The 18,234-nt window shown below is 45.4% G+C and overlaps 8 protein-coding genes across 8 annotated transcripts; 2 read left to right on the plus strand and 6 right to left on the minus strand.

Annotated features, from left to right (window-relative positions):
* Window positions 1-199: 199 nt before the first annotated feature.
* Window positions 200-1,550, minus strand: BGW36DRAFT_426141 (pectin lyase fold/virulence factor; the record flags this gene model as incomplete). The annotated part of the gene is made up of 8 exons (XM_046220221.1): window positions 200-388; window positions 439-516; window positions 598-640; window positions 694-797; window positions 857-977; window positions 1,003-1,128; window positions 1,201-1,342; window positions 1,442-1,550. 8 exons carry the CDS (start codon window positions 1,548-1,550, stop codon window positions 200-202), a joined length of 912 nt encoding a protein of 303 aa, XP_046072897.1.
* A 1,633-nt stretch (window positions 1,551-3,183) lies between these two features.
* BGW36DRAFT_396219 (putative D-mandelate dehydrogenase) lies at window positions 3,184-4,303 on the minus strand (the record flags this gene model as incomplete). Its single annotated transcript, XM_046218134.1, has 2 exons — window positions 3,184-3,923; window positions 3,988-4,303. 2 exons carry the CDS (start codon window positions 4,301-4,303, stop codon window positions 3,184-3,186), a joined length of 1,056 nt encoding a protein of 351 aa, XP_046072898.1.
* Window positions 4,304-4,751: 448 nt separating this feature from the next.
* On the minus strand, window positions 4,752-5,714 carry BGW36DRAFT_426143 (putative nucleoside-diphosphate-sugar epimerase; the record flags this gene model as incomplete). The annotated part of the gene is made up of 3 exons (XM_046220222.1): window positions 4,752-5,042; window positions 5,157-5,361; window positions 5,479-5,714. The coding sequence occupies 3 exons, from the start codon at window positions 5,712-5,714 to the stop codon at window positions 4,752-4,754; spliced, it is 732 nt and encodes a 243-aa protein (XP_046072899.1).
* Window positions 5,715-6,702: 988 nt separating this feature from the next.
* BGW36DRAFT_376080 (DUF718 domain protein) lies at window positions 6,703-7,232 on the plus strand. Its single transcript, XM_046215842.1, has 2 exons — window positions 6,703-6,881; window positions 6,942-7,232. The coding sequence occupies exons 1-2, from the start codon at window positions 6,758-6,760 to the stop codon at window positions 7,163-7,165; spliced, it is 348 nt and encodes a 115-aa protein (XP_046072900.1). The 5' UTR covers window positions 6,703-6,757; the 3' UTR covers window positions 7,166-7,232.
* Window positions 7,233-7,260: 28 nt separating this feature from the next.
* On the minus strand, window positions 7,261-8,832 carry BGW36DRAFT_145845 (putative cell surface protein Mas1). Its single transcript, XM_046209473.1, has 4 exons — window positions 8,380-8,832; window positions 8,089-8,316; window positions 7,884-8,035; window positions 7,261-7,827 (listed from the first exon to the last, which is right to left on the minus strand). Exons 1-4 carry the CDS (start codon window positions 8,492-8,494, stop codon window positions 7,453-7,455), a joined length of 870 nt encoding a protein of 289 aa, XP_046072901.1. The 5' UTR covers window positions 8,495-8,832; the 3' UTR covers window positions 7,261-7,452.
* Window positions 8,833-9,672: 840 nt separating this feature from the next.
* BGW36DRAFT_339521 (kinetochore complex Fta4 of Sim4 subunit, or CENP-50-domain-containing protein) lies at window positions 9,673-12,428 on the minus strand. The gene is given in 8 exon segments (XM_046213036.1): window positions 9,673-10,514; window positions 10,572-10,632; window positions 10,689-11,164; window positions 11,422-11,511; window positions 11,530-11,819; window positions 11,880-11,942; window positions 11,993-12,161; window positions 12,218-12,428. The coding sequence occupies 8 exon segments, from the start codon at window positions 12,378-12,380 to the stop codon at window positions 10,060-10,062; spliced, it is 1,767 nt and encodes a 588-aa protein (XP_046072902.1). The 5' UTR covers window positions 12,381-12,428; the 3' UTR covers window positions 9,673-10,059.
* A 139-nt stretch (window positions 12,429-12,567) lies between these two features.
* Window positions 12,568-14,073, minus strand: BGW36DRAFT_339526 (uncharacterized protein; the record flags this gene model as incomplete). Its single annotated transcript, XM_046213037.1, has 4 exons — window positions 12,568-13,336; window positions 13,397-13,534; window positions 13,597-13,947; window positions 13,998-14,073. The coding sequence occupies 4 exons, from the start codon at window positions 14,071-14,073 to the stop codon at window positions 12,822-12,824; spliced, it is 1,080 nt and encodes a 359-aa protein (XP_046072903.1). The 3' UTR covers window positions 12,568-12,821.
* A 722-nt stretch (window positions 14,074-14,795) lies between these two features.
* Window positions 14,796-17,454, plus strand: BGW36DRAFT_396223 (60S ribosomal protein L5; the record flags this gene model as incomplete). Its single annotated transcript, XM_046218135.1, has 7 exons — window positions 14,796-14,849; window positions 14,946-15,660; window positions 16,229-16,335; window positions 16,398-16,435; window positions 16,487-16,573; window positions 16,626-16,653; window positions 16,708-17,454. The coding sequence occupies 7 exons, from the start codon at window positions 14,796-14,798 to the stop codon at window positions 17,452-17,454; spliced, it is 1,776 nt and encodes a 591-aa protein (XP_046072904.1).
* Between the last annotated feature and the right edge of the window lie 780 nt (window positions 17,455-18,234).

The raw sequence follows: 18,234 nt of genomic DNA on the forward strand, positions 1-18,234 counted from the left end.
GGCATACTCGCTGCATCTTAATACGGCCTTGATAGCTTGATGCCTAATTGATAACGACAAAGGGGATGACACTGCTACATGACCAGTCTCATTTATCGAAATTTGCATACAGCGAACAGAAATATTACGGCTCAGCAAATGGTTTCTCAGACAAGAACCACAACGGCAACACCATCCACAAGTTACTTTGACTAGCTAATCAAAGTACGCTGGTTTGCACAACAGTATACGCCGAAGCGATCGCGAGATTCTTGCTCTCAAAGTCACTCAAGGACCCAGTATCTGATTCACTAAAGGTACCAGAACTTCCGAAACCATTTATCACGCAATCGCGGCCTAGATATGTTTCGCAAACGGTGTTTTCGCTTGTAGAGGGTGATGTGAACAGCTGTCCATCATTCAATGACTCTAAAAAATAATACCGACATTCTGAAACACCCTCCCTTCGGCAAGAACATAGTCACCAGAACCGATCTCAAAAGCGTGACCACTGGAGTCGTACCGGTAGTTATTAACCTAGAACCGGGTTTCAGGTTAGTTATTCATAATTCCGTTGAATAGTCTCCAAGACTATGAATATGATGAATCCATGCTTACCGCGTGCAGAAGGGTGTTACCCTGGACCTTAGGAGCACGACCGCTGAAATGGTAGATATAACGAGATAGATGGCCCAATAGTGGTAACCATCACACGTCGCGCTATAGCTAGTGACGCCGGCAAAGTAGGGCTTGGAGACTGTCACACGATTGTCCGCCGATGTTCCATGCACCAAATGTTGCCTACCAATGCGGGCAGTCTAAAGCGGACAACAATTTAATCAGCATCAATCACAAACCGCGTGCAATCAAGTCGTACCGTAACATGGTCGATCCACAACAGATCGGCATCATCAATAGAAATTGCATCTCCCCAAACATATCCGGGGTTAATGTCTGTAATGGCGATATTTTTGAACGAGAAAATATCAGCTACTTCACTTTTCTTGAATTGGTTCTACTCACTGGATGATGATATTGGTCGCGCCGCCGACGATTCTCAACCCTTTAACCTTGATTATACCGCTAGAACCTGAGCCAATGAGTGTTTTATCCGGTGCGACCGTGATGTCAAGCGCCCCGGCATTATAACTGACGTAATGTCAGCCGCAAAATCGCTATCTTGGGGAAAGATGAGCCGGGAGAAGTTATCAAGAGACATACTATGTCACGGACACCGATGGAGCATCCGGCTGGTAGCTGGTGCGCCAGTCATTCTGATTAATGGCGTCTGGCAGGCCGAAGCAGTTCCCCAAGGGTGCATCCGGCGGCAGTTGTGGTGCCTTCAATATCAGTGAAATCATATCTGCCATCTGTTAACGAATCAAGACTATACAGTGAAGCCTGGAGTGAAACCGACGTTTGATCCAGCACGATCACACGAGCTTCCGAGTCGCCCAAGTACGAAACCAGCTCATCGGTAGTTGTAGGTACACCGCAGTGGCAGATCCTCCTCCCGTTACGCCCTTTGCAAAGCCCTCTGCAGAGCCAGATAAGGCATACATGTATTTCATAGTGGCAGAATCTGGGACCAGTCAGGACACCACGTTTGTAATTTGAACTATTCTGAAAGCTAACAATGAAGAAATCAACCTCAATTTTATATTCCTTCAAAATTCATTCTCACTTTCCCACAGCTGTATAATCATATCAATCAAAAGAATTACAATTGAAGAATGCTAGCTAGCTCCGCCGAGCTGTTGGCGTTCTGGGGCATCGATCATATTCGTGGAGCCCAGTAAATGTATCAATTGATGGTGTTGGTAAAATTCCATGGAGAAACAAAAAAGGCCAAGCCATAGGTGCGAGAACTATGCGAAGCTAAATAAAACGGCTGCCCTAACCAGATGTATTAGAGTTTCATCAGCAGACTATGACCGGTGGATAATTTGCGTCCGGTTTATGGATATTGAATACTACTGCAAGAAAAATAGCAGTTTTGTCTTGGCTAGGCGGAATATATCAATCAATTCTAGAGGGATATTGCTCACATTTACCCATCCTAAATATCAATTTGTGATTTCGGGCATCGTCACTGGTCTATTTTCTCGTCCTTGTAATCTATATATAAAACACAAGACCACTTGAGAATTCCCACATTCATTGAAACAAAAATTGTCTAGAAGATAACTACAAACAAAGAAAACGAAATATTTATGATGGCCTGGGTTCCGACAATCCGCTGCAGAAAATTACAGGGCAATACTATATCGACCAGCTCTCAAGCTAGTCAAAACGTGAAACAGAAGAAGTTCCACCACCCATCGAGAATAAAGACAGATGCGTGATGTGTAGTGTCAAAAGCGTCATCTATAAGCTATAAATAGACAACCGTGACTCACCTTTTATTTTGAAGTGTTCAAGGCCAAGTATGTGACCTTCAAATGTATTGAATGATATAATATGAAAGGCGCCCGGGTTAATATCCTGGTCAACCTAGTAAGCCACGGCGGGCTTGATTGCGGGGTTTGTTCATGGGCTATCTCACAATAATTATATTTACTAGAAGGAGGCTCTTGATACGATAAATGTATTATTAACTAATAGGTAATGTTAATTTACAACTGCAAACCGCGTGACTTGGCACGTCGCAGTTGTCGCGAATCCCTGTAGAAAATGAGTTAGGGTTTCAACTTGCCTCGGGATCATGAATATCCATGTTTATTACTGCAATTACTAGATCAACCAAGAGAAACTTCGAATGTTATTATTATGGATCATAGCAACTAACTAAGCTAGAATCATAATTATTTATCATCAATGGAAAATTTGGGAATAAGACCCGTGTTCCTTACTAACTCAGCTATCAAATATGTTTCAAACACCATGTTCTAGGGTTCGGTGTTGACATCTGGAAGTTGGTCAACCTAGCATTTCAAATGTTGAGGGTATAAATGGCCTTAGAACAATGATCCACGTGGATAGCAGCTACTTATTGCCGGAATTGAAGTACCATATAGGTATACATGAGGAGTTGCTTATATATGTAATGTGAAATTGGGGTCCTTACACCCATCCAAAAGCTACCTTTTGATTGTCTTTGCTTTCCTTTCCTTCCCCACCCCCCACGTGCTTCATATATCATTTTCATGATTTATCATTAATTTAGTACATAAATTTGAAGAAATTCATGTATCCGCAATCCTATCACAGTTTACTTGATGGCTGCTCCTTAATGAGGTGTGCGTTGACCGGCGTGAGTGCTTTCCCTTCAAGGAAATAGCTGAAGATATTATCCATTGCCAACTTTTCAAACCCGATATGCGTGTCAACTGTGCCACCCGCATTATGCGACATAGCCATCACTCTTGGATGTCTAACAAGGCGTGGATGCACCGAAGGCTCGGCAGCATGGACATCAAGTCCAGCAGCAACAAGATGTCCACTATCCAGGCTATTCAAAAGTGCTTCTTCATCCACCAACGATCCTCGCGCAATATTAATAAACCGTGAATGCTTCTTGAATTTCTGCAACCGCTCTGCTGTAATCAGCTTCTGGCCAGCGAATGGAGTCGCTACTACAACACAATCCGAATTGCCGAGTAGATCGTCTAGCTCGGCAAAGAAAGTAGCTTCGACGCTTGCCTCTTGCTCTTTGCTTTTACGGAAAAGATCGTTGTATTGAATCTTCATGCCGAAACCAGCATATGCCTTTTTCGCAATTGTGTACCCGATTTGTCCCATACCCACGATGCCAAGGGTTCGTCCGCGGGGGTTATAAGCGGTTAATGGGACGTTGGTGTGGGCATCAAGGAATAGCTGCGGATTGAGTGAGTATGCAGCTTGGTGTGACCATGCCAAGTTTCTGAAAACTGCAAGAATCAAGAAGAGTGTCATATCGGCGACGGACTCTGACGACGCGGCGGCTCCATTGCAATATAATATTCCTTAACAGCGCCATATCGATTAGTTTTCTCCAAAAAAAGGTGATGAAAGAAGATGAGAACCTACCTCTCTTTGCAAAAACATCTACATCCACCCAATCATACCCGGCGCCAGCAGATGTCATGATTTTGACTGAATCAGGAAGCAAGGAAATCAACTCTTCGTCCCAACGGCCCATTTCACCACCTGTATTCCAAAAAGGTCGGAATATGGCATGAAAATTCCCCCATCGCTTTTCCTTCAGTGCGCAAATGAATTCTGATCGTTCTCTTTGCTCTGCTGGTGGTTGGATTATTTCGAAAATTGAGGAAAAGCGCTTGTATACATCGTGGTTGTATTTGATGTCATCGCCGATAAAGAGAACGATTGCTTTCTGGAGCATTTTTCACGTACTTTTCGAATATGGCCTCTTTTTGAAAGTGGTCAGGACACCGGTCTCATAGTAATAATTGACTGTGAACAGTCGTAGATATCCGGTAACCCTAGTGCGAGCCTAGGCAGGGGCAGTCTTTTTTTGTTGGCAGAACGGCGTATATATCAATTGATGGATATGTAGTTCTATGGAACGTATGCAATTCAGCAACTTAGTATATTCAAATCAATAATCATAATTCCTGCCTTCGTATATAAATAGTTGATATTTCTTACCCCATCAATAGCCGGCAGCTCCAACTGTGTCAATACCCGATCGGAAATCGAAACCCGGAACAACATTTGAAGTAACGCACGCAGTTGCAGCCGACTCACAAATATAACAAAACTTCACATTAAAATAGTTTGTATCTTTATAAATCCGGGGGAACAAAATCAACATCAATAGTGGATGTAGATCAAGAACTTTTCCCCTGCTCTGCTAGTGTCTTTTGCCCAATCCTGACCAAGTCCTCGTTGAGTAAAGTCTCCTTCTCGATTCCATTGACTGCTTGCTCTATCATTGTTGTAGCTATCTCGCTCACCTCAACTTTGGGCAGGCCGATGATGCTACGGCCGATTGTTGATAGAACGGTCATTCCTATTCCCATGCGACCGGGAGCACTGATTATACCTGGCCGAGTTATACAGGCTTGCACAGCACCCGCAGACTGCTTTGCATAGTTGAGCACATGAGACTCGACTTGGCCCTATACGCAGTTAGAATTTGCTGATAATCTCATAAAGATGAAGCTATTACTGCAAGCGACGCAAGCTACAAACAGTTCGAAAGGAATGGAAAGAACAAGTAAGAAACGACTCACCCGCATTAAGCTGTAGTCACCCAAAATCCATGGTTTCTTGCTCTGATCTCTTTCGGCTTTGGCGCCGCTAGTGTAGATGAACCGAAAGGGCTTGTTACTGGTTGCAGCCATCGCCTCGAGACCCTTGGCAGTGTAGTCGAGGCAGATTTTTCGTGTCTGCTCAAATGGCATAGTCTTGAGTTTGCCCGGGGTTATAGCGATGAGCCTATAGTGCTGGGTCAATATCATAAATACTAAAAATATATCCATGTTGATTTTTGCTCCAAATTACATGGATTCTAAGTCGTTATCTGAAGGTAACGCGGAGAAATGGAATGTTTACCATATGCAAGCGTCAGCACCAGCGATCTCCTTCTTCACGCTCTCCGGGTAGTTCTCAAAGTCCTCGCATACAACAGACTTGATCTTTGAGACATCAGCGCCAGGACCAGCGTTCTCAGGCGCGGGAGTAGGCCGACGCGCGAGAGCGACGATCGTATTCACGGAGGGATGCGAGACGGCTTGCCGGATGACTTCAGTACCGACAAAGCCGGTTGAGCCAGCAACAACGAGCTTCATTGTAAACAGACTGTCAGTTCTGATATTTACTGATGGTTTAAGAATTATTGCGCAGAGAATAATGGGATAGATGAAGCTCTCAACGTGAATTTGATGTGGCAGGCAGCGGCTGTCAGAAATTAAAACAGCCCTCTAAGCTCTAGCGTCAGTCATGCCGCCCCCAATTGGAGAATAGGCCATTTTCAGCCTTTTTAGAACATCCATTCAATACAGAGGATTATATAATAATGATAATTATTAACTTGTATTATACCAAAAAATATCAAGCACTTTCAGGCTATTATAATTTGGCGATATTTTGAGGAAGAAATGGTTATGGGATATAGACGCTAAGACTAGGACATTCAAGGTCTTTGAATATCAATCGATATAATACAGTATGTAATTAATTGAATGACTAACTCCTTGGAAGGCAGTTACATAACATGAAAGCAGAGAATTGACTGCAAGAAAAAAATTGAAAATGGCGCATGCCCCAATTATTATTCAGTCCGCCGTTCACTGCATGTTATAGCTCTCCCTCTCTCACAATTTCCAGCTGCACATGTGCTGGTATGAGCTTGGTCCCTGCAAAGATAACTATTCCTACCTATTTACTCATCAATTAATACTCTCTGCGGTATTGCCGCCAGTAGAATTGTGTGTTGTGAAATATTAGCTACATAACTATTCATATCCATTGATATGTGCATTGGGATATACTATATCTACCTGTGAGTAAATCATGGTACATGTATCAATTGATAATTGATATCGGGCTTGTTAGTCTCCATAGATTACATGTACATCGACTGCAAAAACTATTTTTTTATTCAATCATTTCTCAACGAGATTCTCCACATCTACGCATATTTTAACATCGATAGTTTAAATATTATGATCAGCGCTTGCTCGGTACAAAAGCTACCGAAGTGGAGAAATTCAAGTTTATATTATGTAATTCTTGTCCGTTCAGCAAACAGTTTATCTTTGCAGGTATCGATATCCTTCAATTTCTCTTCGCATTCAGTTAACCTGACTATATCCATTCAGAATATAACAAAATGGTCCGCAGAATAGCACAAATCGTCCATCTCAAATGTTCTGCCGTTGCAGCATACAAAGAATGTCATGCTAATGTATGGCCGGAAGTCTTGCAGCAAATCCACGACTGTAATATTCGAGATTGTATATACTGTTTCTATTATTATTGGCTAGTCTTTATCTCCTTGCTGATGCGTTTATTAGACTCGATCTTCTTTGATAATGACAGGACACTTTTTGCTACGTTCAAATATATTGGTAACGACTTCGAGGCTGATATGAAGAAAATGAGAGCCAACCCTAAAGTCCAGGAGTGGTGGGTCATGACGGATGGGATGCAAGAGAGCCCGAATCAGGGCTCTACGGGGAGCATGGACCAGGAAACGTCGTGGTGGAAGGGATTGGAGGAAGTTTTTCATGCTGAGTGATGTGATCAGTTGGGTACTCTACTCTACTTCTCCTTAGAAATAGACTTGGACTTGAAGAGAGAAAATCCAAGGTCAAAGCGACTCATTTCTGATACATACTATCTGAATTATCCGGTATGAAAGGTACTCTGCCAGGAAAAAAGCATAAATCTGACTCCCTCTCGCTCCATTTCCCCCCTCCTCGGCCTTGATCCTCCCCAACCTAGGGTTCGCGTGCACAACCAACGGAGGCAATTTAATTGTACATTCTTCGTGAGAACGCTACACTCCGTAGACATATCAGTAGTTCATTCACTATCAACCTCAGTGCGCTTCAGAATACCACGAGCCATATGACGCTTTGCCAAGTTAAACTCAACAGCACGTTTCTTGGCCGCATGAGACATAGTAAACGCAGCCGAACCACCGAATGGACCAGCAAGTGCGTTGTTATTGACTCGCACAATGCAAACGTTACTAGCTCCGCCGGCGTTTCCAGAACAGGTCATGCCCTCTGGCATCTGGACCTTGATGGGAAAATCCATTGTTGTGGCGGAAGAGAGTCCAAGACGGTTTCCAGGTACATCTTGGGTGACTTCTGCCTTCTGAAAAGCGCTGGCGTCAGTGCCGCCGGAAGTAGGGTCGATCATGGCTGTAAGAGAGCCGGCACCATCTTGGTTGACCTTGAAGTGGGTCGTTTAGCTTTGGGAGAAAAAAGGTGCGATGGAAGAGATAATACCTGGTGGAAAGTCATGGAGATAGTCCCGTTGTCAGAGCAGGTGGGCAGGCCACTCTTAGAGCCAGTGCCAGCTGCTGTCTTGACGCCGCCTTCAACGGGGCTATCTCTGGTACTGGTGCCATCGGCGCTCGATCCGCCGTTGTTGTTGTTGTCTATTAGTTCGTCAATGTGAGAATCTGTATGAAATTGAGAAAGAGGAACGGACTACCACCGAGAAGACCGTCCAAGAGTCCACGCTTGCCAGACGAAGAGCTGGAAGACGAGCCCGTCATGAACATGGAGATGGCAGAGGCCGCGTCAACAGGACCGCCTCCATTGGTTCGACCTAGGGCTGATGCTTTGTTACTACCCAACTCATTTTCACGGATTATAGATGTATCGGCCTCCGCGCCGCAGCCAGGGGATGCGCAGTCACGAGGAGTTCCATCAATAACTGTCGGATAAATCGTCAGCCTAAAGTTTAGAAATGATGAAAGGAGGGTCGGATAATGTTTACCTGACAAACCAGGCATATTGACACCGTTGGCGCCCTGGATCTGAGTAACCACACCATGCCCATGAATTTCAGCCGCCAAGGCAACGAGAAGACCAATATAGATGATAGACTGCATTTTGAAGATTATGATAGAAGTTGATGTTGAAAAATTGGTATGTGAACAGGTAAATAATAGTAGATATTAGATAGTGCGTCCGGCGCAAATATTGGAAGGAAATCAAGCTGATCGAAGAGTAGATTGATTATCGAAATCAGAGACGAAGGTTGCTGTCCCAAAAAAAATTTATTTGATCAGGATATTCCAATCTTTATATAGCCGTCAGTGACTCTGCCAACAGCTCTGATCGATAAGCCACCGAGGAAGCACTTAGCAACAGGAGGTGTGAATTGATGGCTGGTTAGATCTCATACAGAACCAGCCTCCAGTGTCTCAATTGCTTCAATGACTGCATTTCAAACATACCTCAAAAAGAAGACATCGTCTCCCAACAGGAACCACGACTTACCTGTTACGGAATGCAGCCAGGAGACTATGCTGGGCATCTAACGAGTTTCTGGGACATCGCTTCTGGGCCGTGGACTGTAATTAGTCCATTTTCGTCAAGAAATCCTAGAGAAAGCCTCGAAAATTAGTCATATCGGCCATCATATCAGATCCAACCAAGATCTGCGTTCGGGGATATGTCTACAGAACACTACCCCCAGTGAGGCGCGGTTGTATCAGAAACTGGGCAACGAAAATTAAGCAAGTGCCTCATGTTCAAGTTTCCTACAGCTGTAACCAGTCCCTAGCTATTGAATCATGTCAAGTTTGATCTCGGCTATCACCAGCGAATAGCACAGATAGGGCGCGGGGAGAATGGGTAACGCCGTATAGCCGAGACGAAATGTGTACACGATAAATGATGGTTCGTACTTCAACACCTTCTCAAGCAAGTTATGCGGACTCATTGGCTAATACCGTGGTTCTTTTGCAGATCATTAGCTTTAAATGTGTTTTAATTCTATGCGGAGTCGGGTAAGCGAGAGGCTGGGATGGGTGTTGGAGGAGTAAATTGTCTCAGCGTGAGACGAGATGAATCGTAGCTATCAAGATAGGCCTAGTCTTCAATATTTGTAAGTTTTGCAAGGTCGTATTAAGGCTCGTTGTTAATTTGATGGCTGGGTTGCCCGTATTGTCTCCTATTTCAAAGCTGCCAAGTCCGCCAAGAAGCCGCCGAAATTGCTAGCAAAACGCCTGAAACGCTGCTTGTTAGGAGCGCATAGCCTTTTCCTCTTAAGAATATTACAGAGTCTCAGAATAACTTTGTTATTGTCCAGTTATACACCGATTTGATTCTTGGGTTCCTCGGTAAAAGGATAAAAGCTAAAGAGCGATTACCTTGTTTGAACCCCTAGCTATGCTTGCTAAAATACACCCAATGATCTTGATAGCTTCATATATCGTAGCATTATGGTATCACATTTTTTGCGCAAAGAAAGATGCCTGGCCACAGATCTAAACCACACCGCATAACGCCACCTCGTAAAACCGTAGACGCCTTGCCATGATAGGAGAAATAATATACTTGATAGAGTCGTAAAAAGAAAATAAAAACACAGCCTCGTAAAAACCACCAACTGGCGTCGAAGATGGAAATTGTGCTGTACATCACGCTGGCTGGTGTCAACAGGGTTTGCTTAATCTGCGCTAGGAGTATCCTTGAGAAACTCCCAGCCCATTTCAGCTTCGGGTTTCTCAGGCTCTAGGCCAATTGCGGAGCGAAGTGCGCGCACTTCACTCTGCAGCCCCTGGACGACCCGAGTGGGCGCTTCATCTTCTTCGCACCGAAGGCGATATGCAGTACGTAGCATCTCAGCGAGTCGCATGGTTTGGGAATGCCAGTGATCACGATCTAAGCGGCTGGCTAAATGGGCGTCACGTTCGGCTTGTAAGAGAGAATTGTAGTCCTTCTTCTGAGCAAGGAAGTACAGGTTGTTGTTTTGGCAGTAAGTACGAATTTGCTCAACGATGATGCCCATCGCCGATTCGAATTCACCGATCAACTTTGTGTTCTCGATTTGCTCTCGCTTCAAAATCTCTACGGTATGACGCTCCTTTGCCAGGGCACGTTCTAACTCTGCGATCCTGGCGGCTGTATCTCGGTCGTTAATCAACTAGACAGCGACTATCCACGCAGAAAGAAACTTACCAGAAATTTCACCACTTACTTGCTGGATCTCGGGACTTACTCCTTCAACAGTAGAGCGACGCTATAGTAAGTCAACACCACCATTTTACTTAGGAACAGATCTCAAGCCGGACGCACCATGATTTCCTCGGCACTAGCGACGATGCCGCGAGTCATCTCGCGATTATGTTTGATGATATCGCTGAATTCTACCACCATTTCGTACAGATTGTTCAGATCCATCTGGTGGCCTGCATTCATCGGGAGGCCGGCCATCATGCTGCTACCTACAGCACCGCCGCCGTTGACCTGCGGCACTCCATGCTGAGGAACCGGGGAGGGGGATTGGCGAGCCATGTTGGCCATATTGACATTAGGCGAATTGTCCATGAAACTTCCCATCGCAGTGCCGTTTGTTGTCATGCTCTCGAGAGCGAGGTCGTCTTGCGCGAAGACCGCAAAGCTTCGAGAAACCGGGCGGGATGGGAGGCTCGCAGCTTGGACAGCCTCGGCCTGCTCGTGCTGACTGCGTTGGTCCGACACGGTGTTGAATACGAAGTTGCCGTCTATGTTCGAGAAAACAATACCGGAGCCGGTGAGACAGACGTCAGAGTCTGTATCGTCTGAGGAGCACTATAGGACCATGAGGCATCTCGGATCAACATGACAGGTGCCAGCTTAGCGCGCTTCACCGCCTGCGCGAATAGGAAGGCACGGTGTCACATGATAGCTACATTGTGATTGGCTGTTTGTCCAACTGGAATCTAGAATTATGATGATCATGTATTTCATTATAGTTATATAGAACTGAGTCAACATCAGCCTGGCTCATAATAACCTATCCGTCTGCAGCCGCGGCATGCTTATTTACCGGCTATCTTCTGCCTCCTGGCAATGCGAAGGCCCTTGGCTCGCCGGATTTCTCGTGGTATATGTTCTTGGACTAAAAGATCCCAGCTTCCTCTTGCTCACGTCAAACCTAGCAGCGCTGCGAGTTTCTCATTAGGATCTGTCGAAGATGCTGGATGGTCAGGCTGCGTCACGCGACTGTTATGAACTCTTTCTGACACTCTTGCAATCAGCATTCTCATCTTGTCAATCTCCTGGACGAGCTCGCCATCTCTGGTGACTAAATTTGGTTGAATATTTTGCTGTGGGTTTTTAAACGGCTCGAGAAGCGCTTCTAGTTGCCGGTAATGAGCTAGTCGCTTCTGTTGCTCCTGCCGTTGGCTATCCAAAGCCAGCAATCTCTGGTATATTGCTTTATATCTAAAATATTTGTCAATATCTTTAGCTAGAACTAATAGCTGATACTCAAAGTATAATTACCTTTCCTGGTCCCCAGCGGAAATGTCCTCTCCATGATATTGTGCAGGGAGTTTCTCAATCACCCTACCACAACATCAGCACAAATAGCGTCGACACAGAGTACACACACTTACTGATGATTCGACACGTCAGAGCCAAGTTCCACTCCACTCAGCTCCTTGGTCGGCGCGACAGCTTCCCTCTTAACCGACTCCCAGTACAGATTCTCGATCTGGCGAGCAATATGCTGAATAGCCTGATTCGAGTAAACAACGCGGTTATGCTGTTTCAAAATCGCATTGACTGGGTTTGATTATCAAAAAATATTTCTTCGTAGTGAATATCCCTTCCGAACGTACATTTTAGCAGCGCTTCTTCCACTACTTTCTCGCTCAGATTGTCTTCTGTCTCAGGCGCATAGTCTCTCCATCCTTCCTGCGGCGAAAGCGATGCAGATAGAATGCGGACTTGATTCCGGATGAACGAAGCTTTTAGCTCCGATATTGTTCGTAGATTCTCCATAATTACTGATTCTTGAGCATTGTGAGAATCACTTTACACGCGTGTATGTCCTAGGGTTGTTTGTTTGCGATGCCGCTAACCCGGGAACCGATAAGCGCGTCCCATGTCTAGCCTGCGGGGACTGTGCCAACGAGCCTGAGGCACAACATTTGAGAGCCTTTATCTTATACAGTCATGCCGACCTCGATGCTCTTATCATGGCCAAAGCCCCGCTTAGTAGACTCCAGATATGTTCCTACTTGCTGACTATATTTTGTGGTTGAGGAAACTGGCCCCAAACGTTATTCATGGAATTTACTGAAACTTTCATACGAAAGGGTTAATCTCTTAGAGCTCGACATAAAAAAGCAAATATTTTGTACTCTAAACTCAAGCTACAGCCCTTCACGACATGAAAGTCTCTACCAGATCACCACTTAAAAGGTGAAGCTCGTGGAATGTTCATCCGGAGTTGTGAGGTCCGTGGATCTCCTGGCCTGTGTCGGCCAATTGAGCTTTCAAATCTTCCAAATTTTTTAACACCTGCTTGGGCTTTCCTTGATAATCCACCTTTCTCATCCATGTCTCTAAACTCTTGATTCGACCAGGGAATATCTCATCTAACAATGCAAAGTCCCTCGTCGCACCGATTCCCTCAGACCAGTAGCGCCACCACGCGGTGAAATTCTGTCGCCAGGTCATGTTGGATTCGTCGTCGATCCTGTTCTTACCCCCAATGAAGTTGGCAGGTGCATTTGGGTATGGCTCGACTTTGTCCATATATTCCTCCATCGACAAGGTAATATGGACGGCCTTCTTCCCGGTGACGCGGATAAAGACCTCGAGGATGTCTTGAAACGAGACTTGGTCGGTTGTTACCTCGAGATCCACTCCGGCTGAGCGTTCAACGTTGTCGAATATCCACAAGACATATGACCCGACATCATCTAGTGCAATGAGAGGTATTTTCCCGTTGCCTATACTCTGGCATTAGAAAAACTCCAGAATTCATTAATGGTCGAGTGCATGTCACATACCAGCTGGATTGGCCCACACAATGGTGCCATCCTCACGCTCCTCGGGCTTAAACATCCCATCAAACAGCATCTCCATATACGGGCCCGTAGTAAACAAGGTACTCTTAATCCGCTGCTGGCCTTGCGCCAAGATGAAATCTAGCGATAAGTAAGTCACCTTGGTCTATTAACATTCTTTCTCGACTGAGCACTCTACTTACCACCAACTCTCCCCTTTGCATCATTATGCCCCCAATGGTATCTCTCATTCCAGCCCGCCTTTCGCAGAGCATAATCAGAATTCGCCCATACATAATGCTTTACGCCCTCGTGCAGTGCGATTTCGTAGGCACGAATGGCGTAGAAAAGCTCATTCTTCTCTCCCAACGTGAAGCCGTCTGTGTTTACCCATGCCCCATATACTCCACGGAAAGCAGCATGGAGATCTTCCTGACTGGTAACATTCCCTTGGTGAATCTTCACGTTGGGAAGCATGGCAAGGGTTCGGGCTCGAGTTGATTTGGGGTCTCGCGTAAATAGACGAACTGTGTATCGACCACTCTTGCCGAGGGCTGCCATCAGTGTATTAGCATTGTGTATACCTCATGATATGATCCTCTACCTTCAACCACGGGTATTCCCTGGGCCCCAGTCCCACCAATGACTAGAATTTCAGGTCGGTTGCTGGGGTCTGACATTTTTTGATGTATCAGGTCAAGATTTTAACACTTCCACAGCGATAGCTATCCAAGAACAAGTCGGTTTAAAACGTACCTTTTTATAATAATTCCCCATTCTCAGAAACTCTTGGTTTGTCAAACATTCATCATCTAGGTACAAGATTGGAAATACAGTGTTGAAAATTTGTCAGGATCTATCTCTGGTGTTGATCAGCATTAGTTTGTGCAATATGACGAAGGTTGATGATTAAACACGATTAGTTATCAAATCACAATTTGCTTGCATAATCTCAGAGGGACGTAAGTTATTAAGTGTTTCGTATTTCTATAGTAAGTGGCCTTTTCAAATATAATGAGATCAGTAATCGTTAATATTTCTTCTAAATCTGTAAGTATATCATCCAACCAATCAAACAGCGAATGACCTCGATGATCATTAACGAGTGGAAAATATAAATCTGGCCCTTTAATAAATCAAATATTATGAAACTCTGTACGAAATTATCCTCTAATTTTTCATATTCAGATGAATTTTGTTTACCTAGTCAAATTAGATACTTCAATACGATATAATTAGGCAGTCTAGCCTACCCGCATTTAGACCGACGTTGTGCCTCGGCAAACCCCAGACTTTACCGGGTGTTCAGCACAGCTCTTAGAGATGCATGCATTCATATATTTGATATAGACACTTGTCGATCTCCTTACCATTACTCTACTTGTAATTAAGTTCCACAGCAATGGCCTCGACTACAAGGCCACGTGTGCTGTTATTTGACGTTGGCGGGGTTTGTGTAAGTTCTGCCTATAAAACCGCCTCCAGATCTCACACTTGGCACAAAACCAGACAGCCCAACACAAATATCTTAATTTACTAACTCTATAAATAGGTAGTATCGCCATTCCAAGCAATCCTGGACTACGAAATCGCAAACAACGTCCCGCCAGGATGGGTGAATTTCAGCATCTCACGCACATCCCCCAACGGAAGCTGGCATAAGCTCGAACGCGGCGAGATTGCGATGAATGCAGAGTTCTTCAAATCATTCAACCAAGATCTGCAGCAGCCAACACTCTGGAAGGAATTCCATCAGCGGCTGCGGGCAAAGAAAAGCGCGGCGAATACTACTAGCAGCAGCAGTATATCAGATCCTCTTCCGGCTTTACCCAAAATCGATGCAGAGTATTTATTCTGGGAGATGATGCGCATATCTCGCGAACCAGACCCATTTATGTTCCCTGCGTTGAAAAAGCTGAAAGCTTCGGGGAAATTTATCATGGGCGCACTCTCTAACACAGTCGTGTTTCCGCCTGGTCACCAGTATGAGAAGGATACAATTGGACTGCGCAAGCAATTCGATTTCTTTGTTTCATCCGCGCATTCTGGTCTTCGAAAGCCAGATCCAAAGATATATGCATACGCTTTAGATAGAATGAACGAGCTAGCTTCTCATAGAGGAGAGGCGGAGATTGAGCCGTCTGATGTGATCTTCTTGGATGATATTGGGGAGAATTTGAAGGGGGCGAAGAAGGCGGGCTTTGGAACATTGAAAGTTGTCCTGAGCAGAACCCAGGATGCAGTTAGAGAGTTGGAACATAGAACAGGTCTTGCGCTGTTGGATAATGGAGGGATTTCTAAATTGTAGTTCAGATTTTATATCATTGTCAACATTGAACTTTGTTGGTGATAGCGGCTTCAAAGGGTACATGTATATCAATTGATGCAATAAAGTTGCATTCTATCTCAATAAATGGACTCTTCAAATGTTGATTACAAGAATACCAGCTGACATGTACGTTTTCAAATGTTGCTAATTCAATATTCTTATATATATATATATATATATATTCAATTCAAATGTCCATCTCCGTCTTACTGCAGCACCCAGATTGATAGAAAGCACGAGTAGATTCAATTATAATTTCAGTAAAAGGACCGTCGTTTCAGGAACAGCACCCATCATAATAGTTATGAGAATGATAATTATAATAAGAACATAATCATCTCGTCGCCCACCCGAAAATTGAAATAATTCGTGGCCGACCCTCCTGCCGCGCGACTTGAGATCGCCGCGGCGCTAAGCGAAAAAGTCCCACACAAATCTATCCCGCACACTCGCCTCTATAGAACATTTCTTTCTCGCAGCCATCATCACTCGACAACCGGCCACAGCACCCGACAACCGTCAAGATGGTGAGTTCTTCTTGATTGCCATGCAGCTGCAGCACTGCAGCTGCGCCCACTTCACACCCCACGAAATCCTCCTGAAATCGACCAGGGTCTTTGCAAGATGCTTCGGAGGGGAGGATATCTGAAGCGCAAATTGCTGACTCGTTTGTAGGCTTTCCACAAGCTCGTGAAGAACAGCGCGTACTACAGGTGAGTATTTCTGCTTCATACCTTTGAGTGCCTTTATTAACTGGCCCACAGCCGCTACCAGACCAAGTACAAGCGTCGTCGTGAAGGAAAGACCGACTACTATGCTCGTAAGCGCCTGATCACCCAGGCCAAGAACAAGTATGTATTTTCTACGAGACAATTTTGCCAGAGCTCAGCTGACAATCCCTAGGTACTCGGCCAAGAAGTACCGTCTTGTCGTAAGCATAAGGATACTCGGGATATTGCAGTGGATTATAATAACCGGTTCATAGGTTCGCTTCACCAACCGCGACATCATCACACAGGTCGTCTACTCCGAGATCACCGGTGACAAGGTCATCGCTGCCGCCTACTCCCATGAGTTGAAGCGCTATGGAATCGAGCACGGTTTGACCAACTGGTCTGCCGCCTACGCCACCGGACTGCTCCTCGCCCGCCGTCTCCTCAAGAAGCTCGAGCTCGACGACACCTTCGAGGGTGTCGAGGAGGCCGACGGTGAATTCACCTTGACTGAGGCCGCCGAGACCGACGAGGGTACTCGCCGCCCCTTCAAGGTCTTCCTCGATGTCGGTCTCGTCCGCACCTCTACTGGCGCCCGTGTCTTCGGTGCCCTGAAGGGCGCTTCCGACGGTGGTCTTTTCGTTCCTCACTCTGAGAATCGTTTCCCCGGTTTCGATATCGAGTCCGAGGAGCTCGACGCCGATACTCTCCGCAAGTACATCACCGGCGGCCACGTTGCTGAGTACATGGAGGCTCTTGCCGACGATGACGAGGAGCGCTTCAAGTCCCAGTTCTCCGAGTACATTGACAACGAGGTTGATGCCGGTGACCTCGAGGACATCTACCTCGAGGCCCACAAGGCCATCCGTGAGGACCCCTTGAAGAAGGATGAAAACGAGGGCCCCAAGAAGAGCAAGGAGGAATGGAAGGCCGAGAGCAAGAAGTACCGCACCACCAAGCTCAGCCATGCCGAGAAGGCTGCTCGCGTCCAAGAGAAGATCCGCGAGCTGGCTGCTTAAGTGCGCTCAGTTCGTTGTGGCATATACCAGTGCATTACTTTCTAAATGGCCATGTAAGAAGCTATGCGAACCAGATATTGCACAAAGCCAAAGAAAAAGTGCTTGCAGCTTGCATTTGTCAGGGCTTTATGACATTCCAAAAAATATACCTTATGCCTTCTTCATTTTACCTTTTTTTTATTTCTACTAGCGTCAGGATTCACGGATGATACTCATGTCATGATTATTGGAGCAAATAGGTCGGGTTATTCTAGATTATGCTACTAGTTATGTTCCCGATTGCGTAGTACAGTATGTGCAACCAGTAATGATATGTGCACGGCCGGTTAGAGGATTGGTAGATTGAAATGATTTAATCAGAAGCAAGCGGTTTCGTGACAGTTGACGGGAATTGTAACACGAACATTATTAATCATTATTGTATTAGTCTGATATTATTTTTTCTGTTGAATATTGAAATATCCAGTGTGCGCCGAAATAGGCCCGGTGAGCCGGCCGAATCCGGACCAGAGACACGTGAGCGATCCTGGGGTCGGCGGGTCGCGCACTATCATAGTTGGTTTACGTACCGAGTACAGTATTACTATAATTGCTAGTATGTTGGAAGGGCAGAGAAAGAATCCTCGACTGCAAGGGCCAAAACCGTACCTTAGTGTATTTCGTCCTGATGATCACCAGCTCCTTGCCTGGCTGGGCGAACAATGGAAGATTTTTGTGGCAGTTCAAAGGTGGGGTGGGATTTGCCCAATAAACCAACGAATCATCAAGTTGACAAGTTGG

Source organism: Talaromyces proteolyticus (genome assembly GCF_021365285.1).
Source record: "Talaromyces proteolyticus strain PMI_201 chromosome Unknown BGW36scaffold_5, whole genome shotgun sequence".
Classification (NCBI taxonomy): Eukaryota; Fungi; Ascomycota; class Eurotiomycetes; order Eurotiales; family Trichocomaceae; genus Talaromyces; species Talaromyces proteolyticus.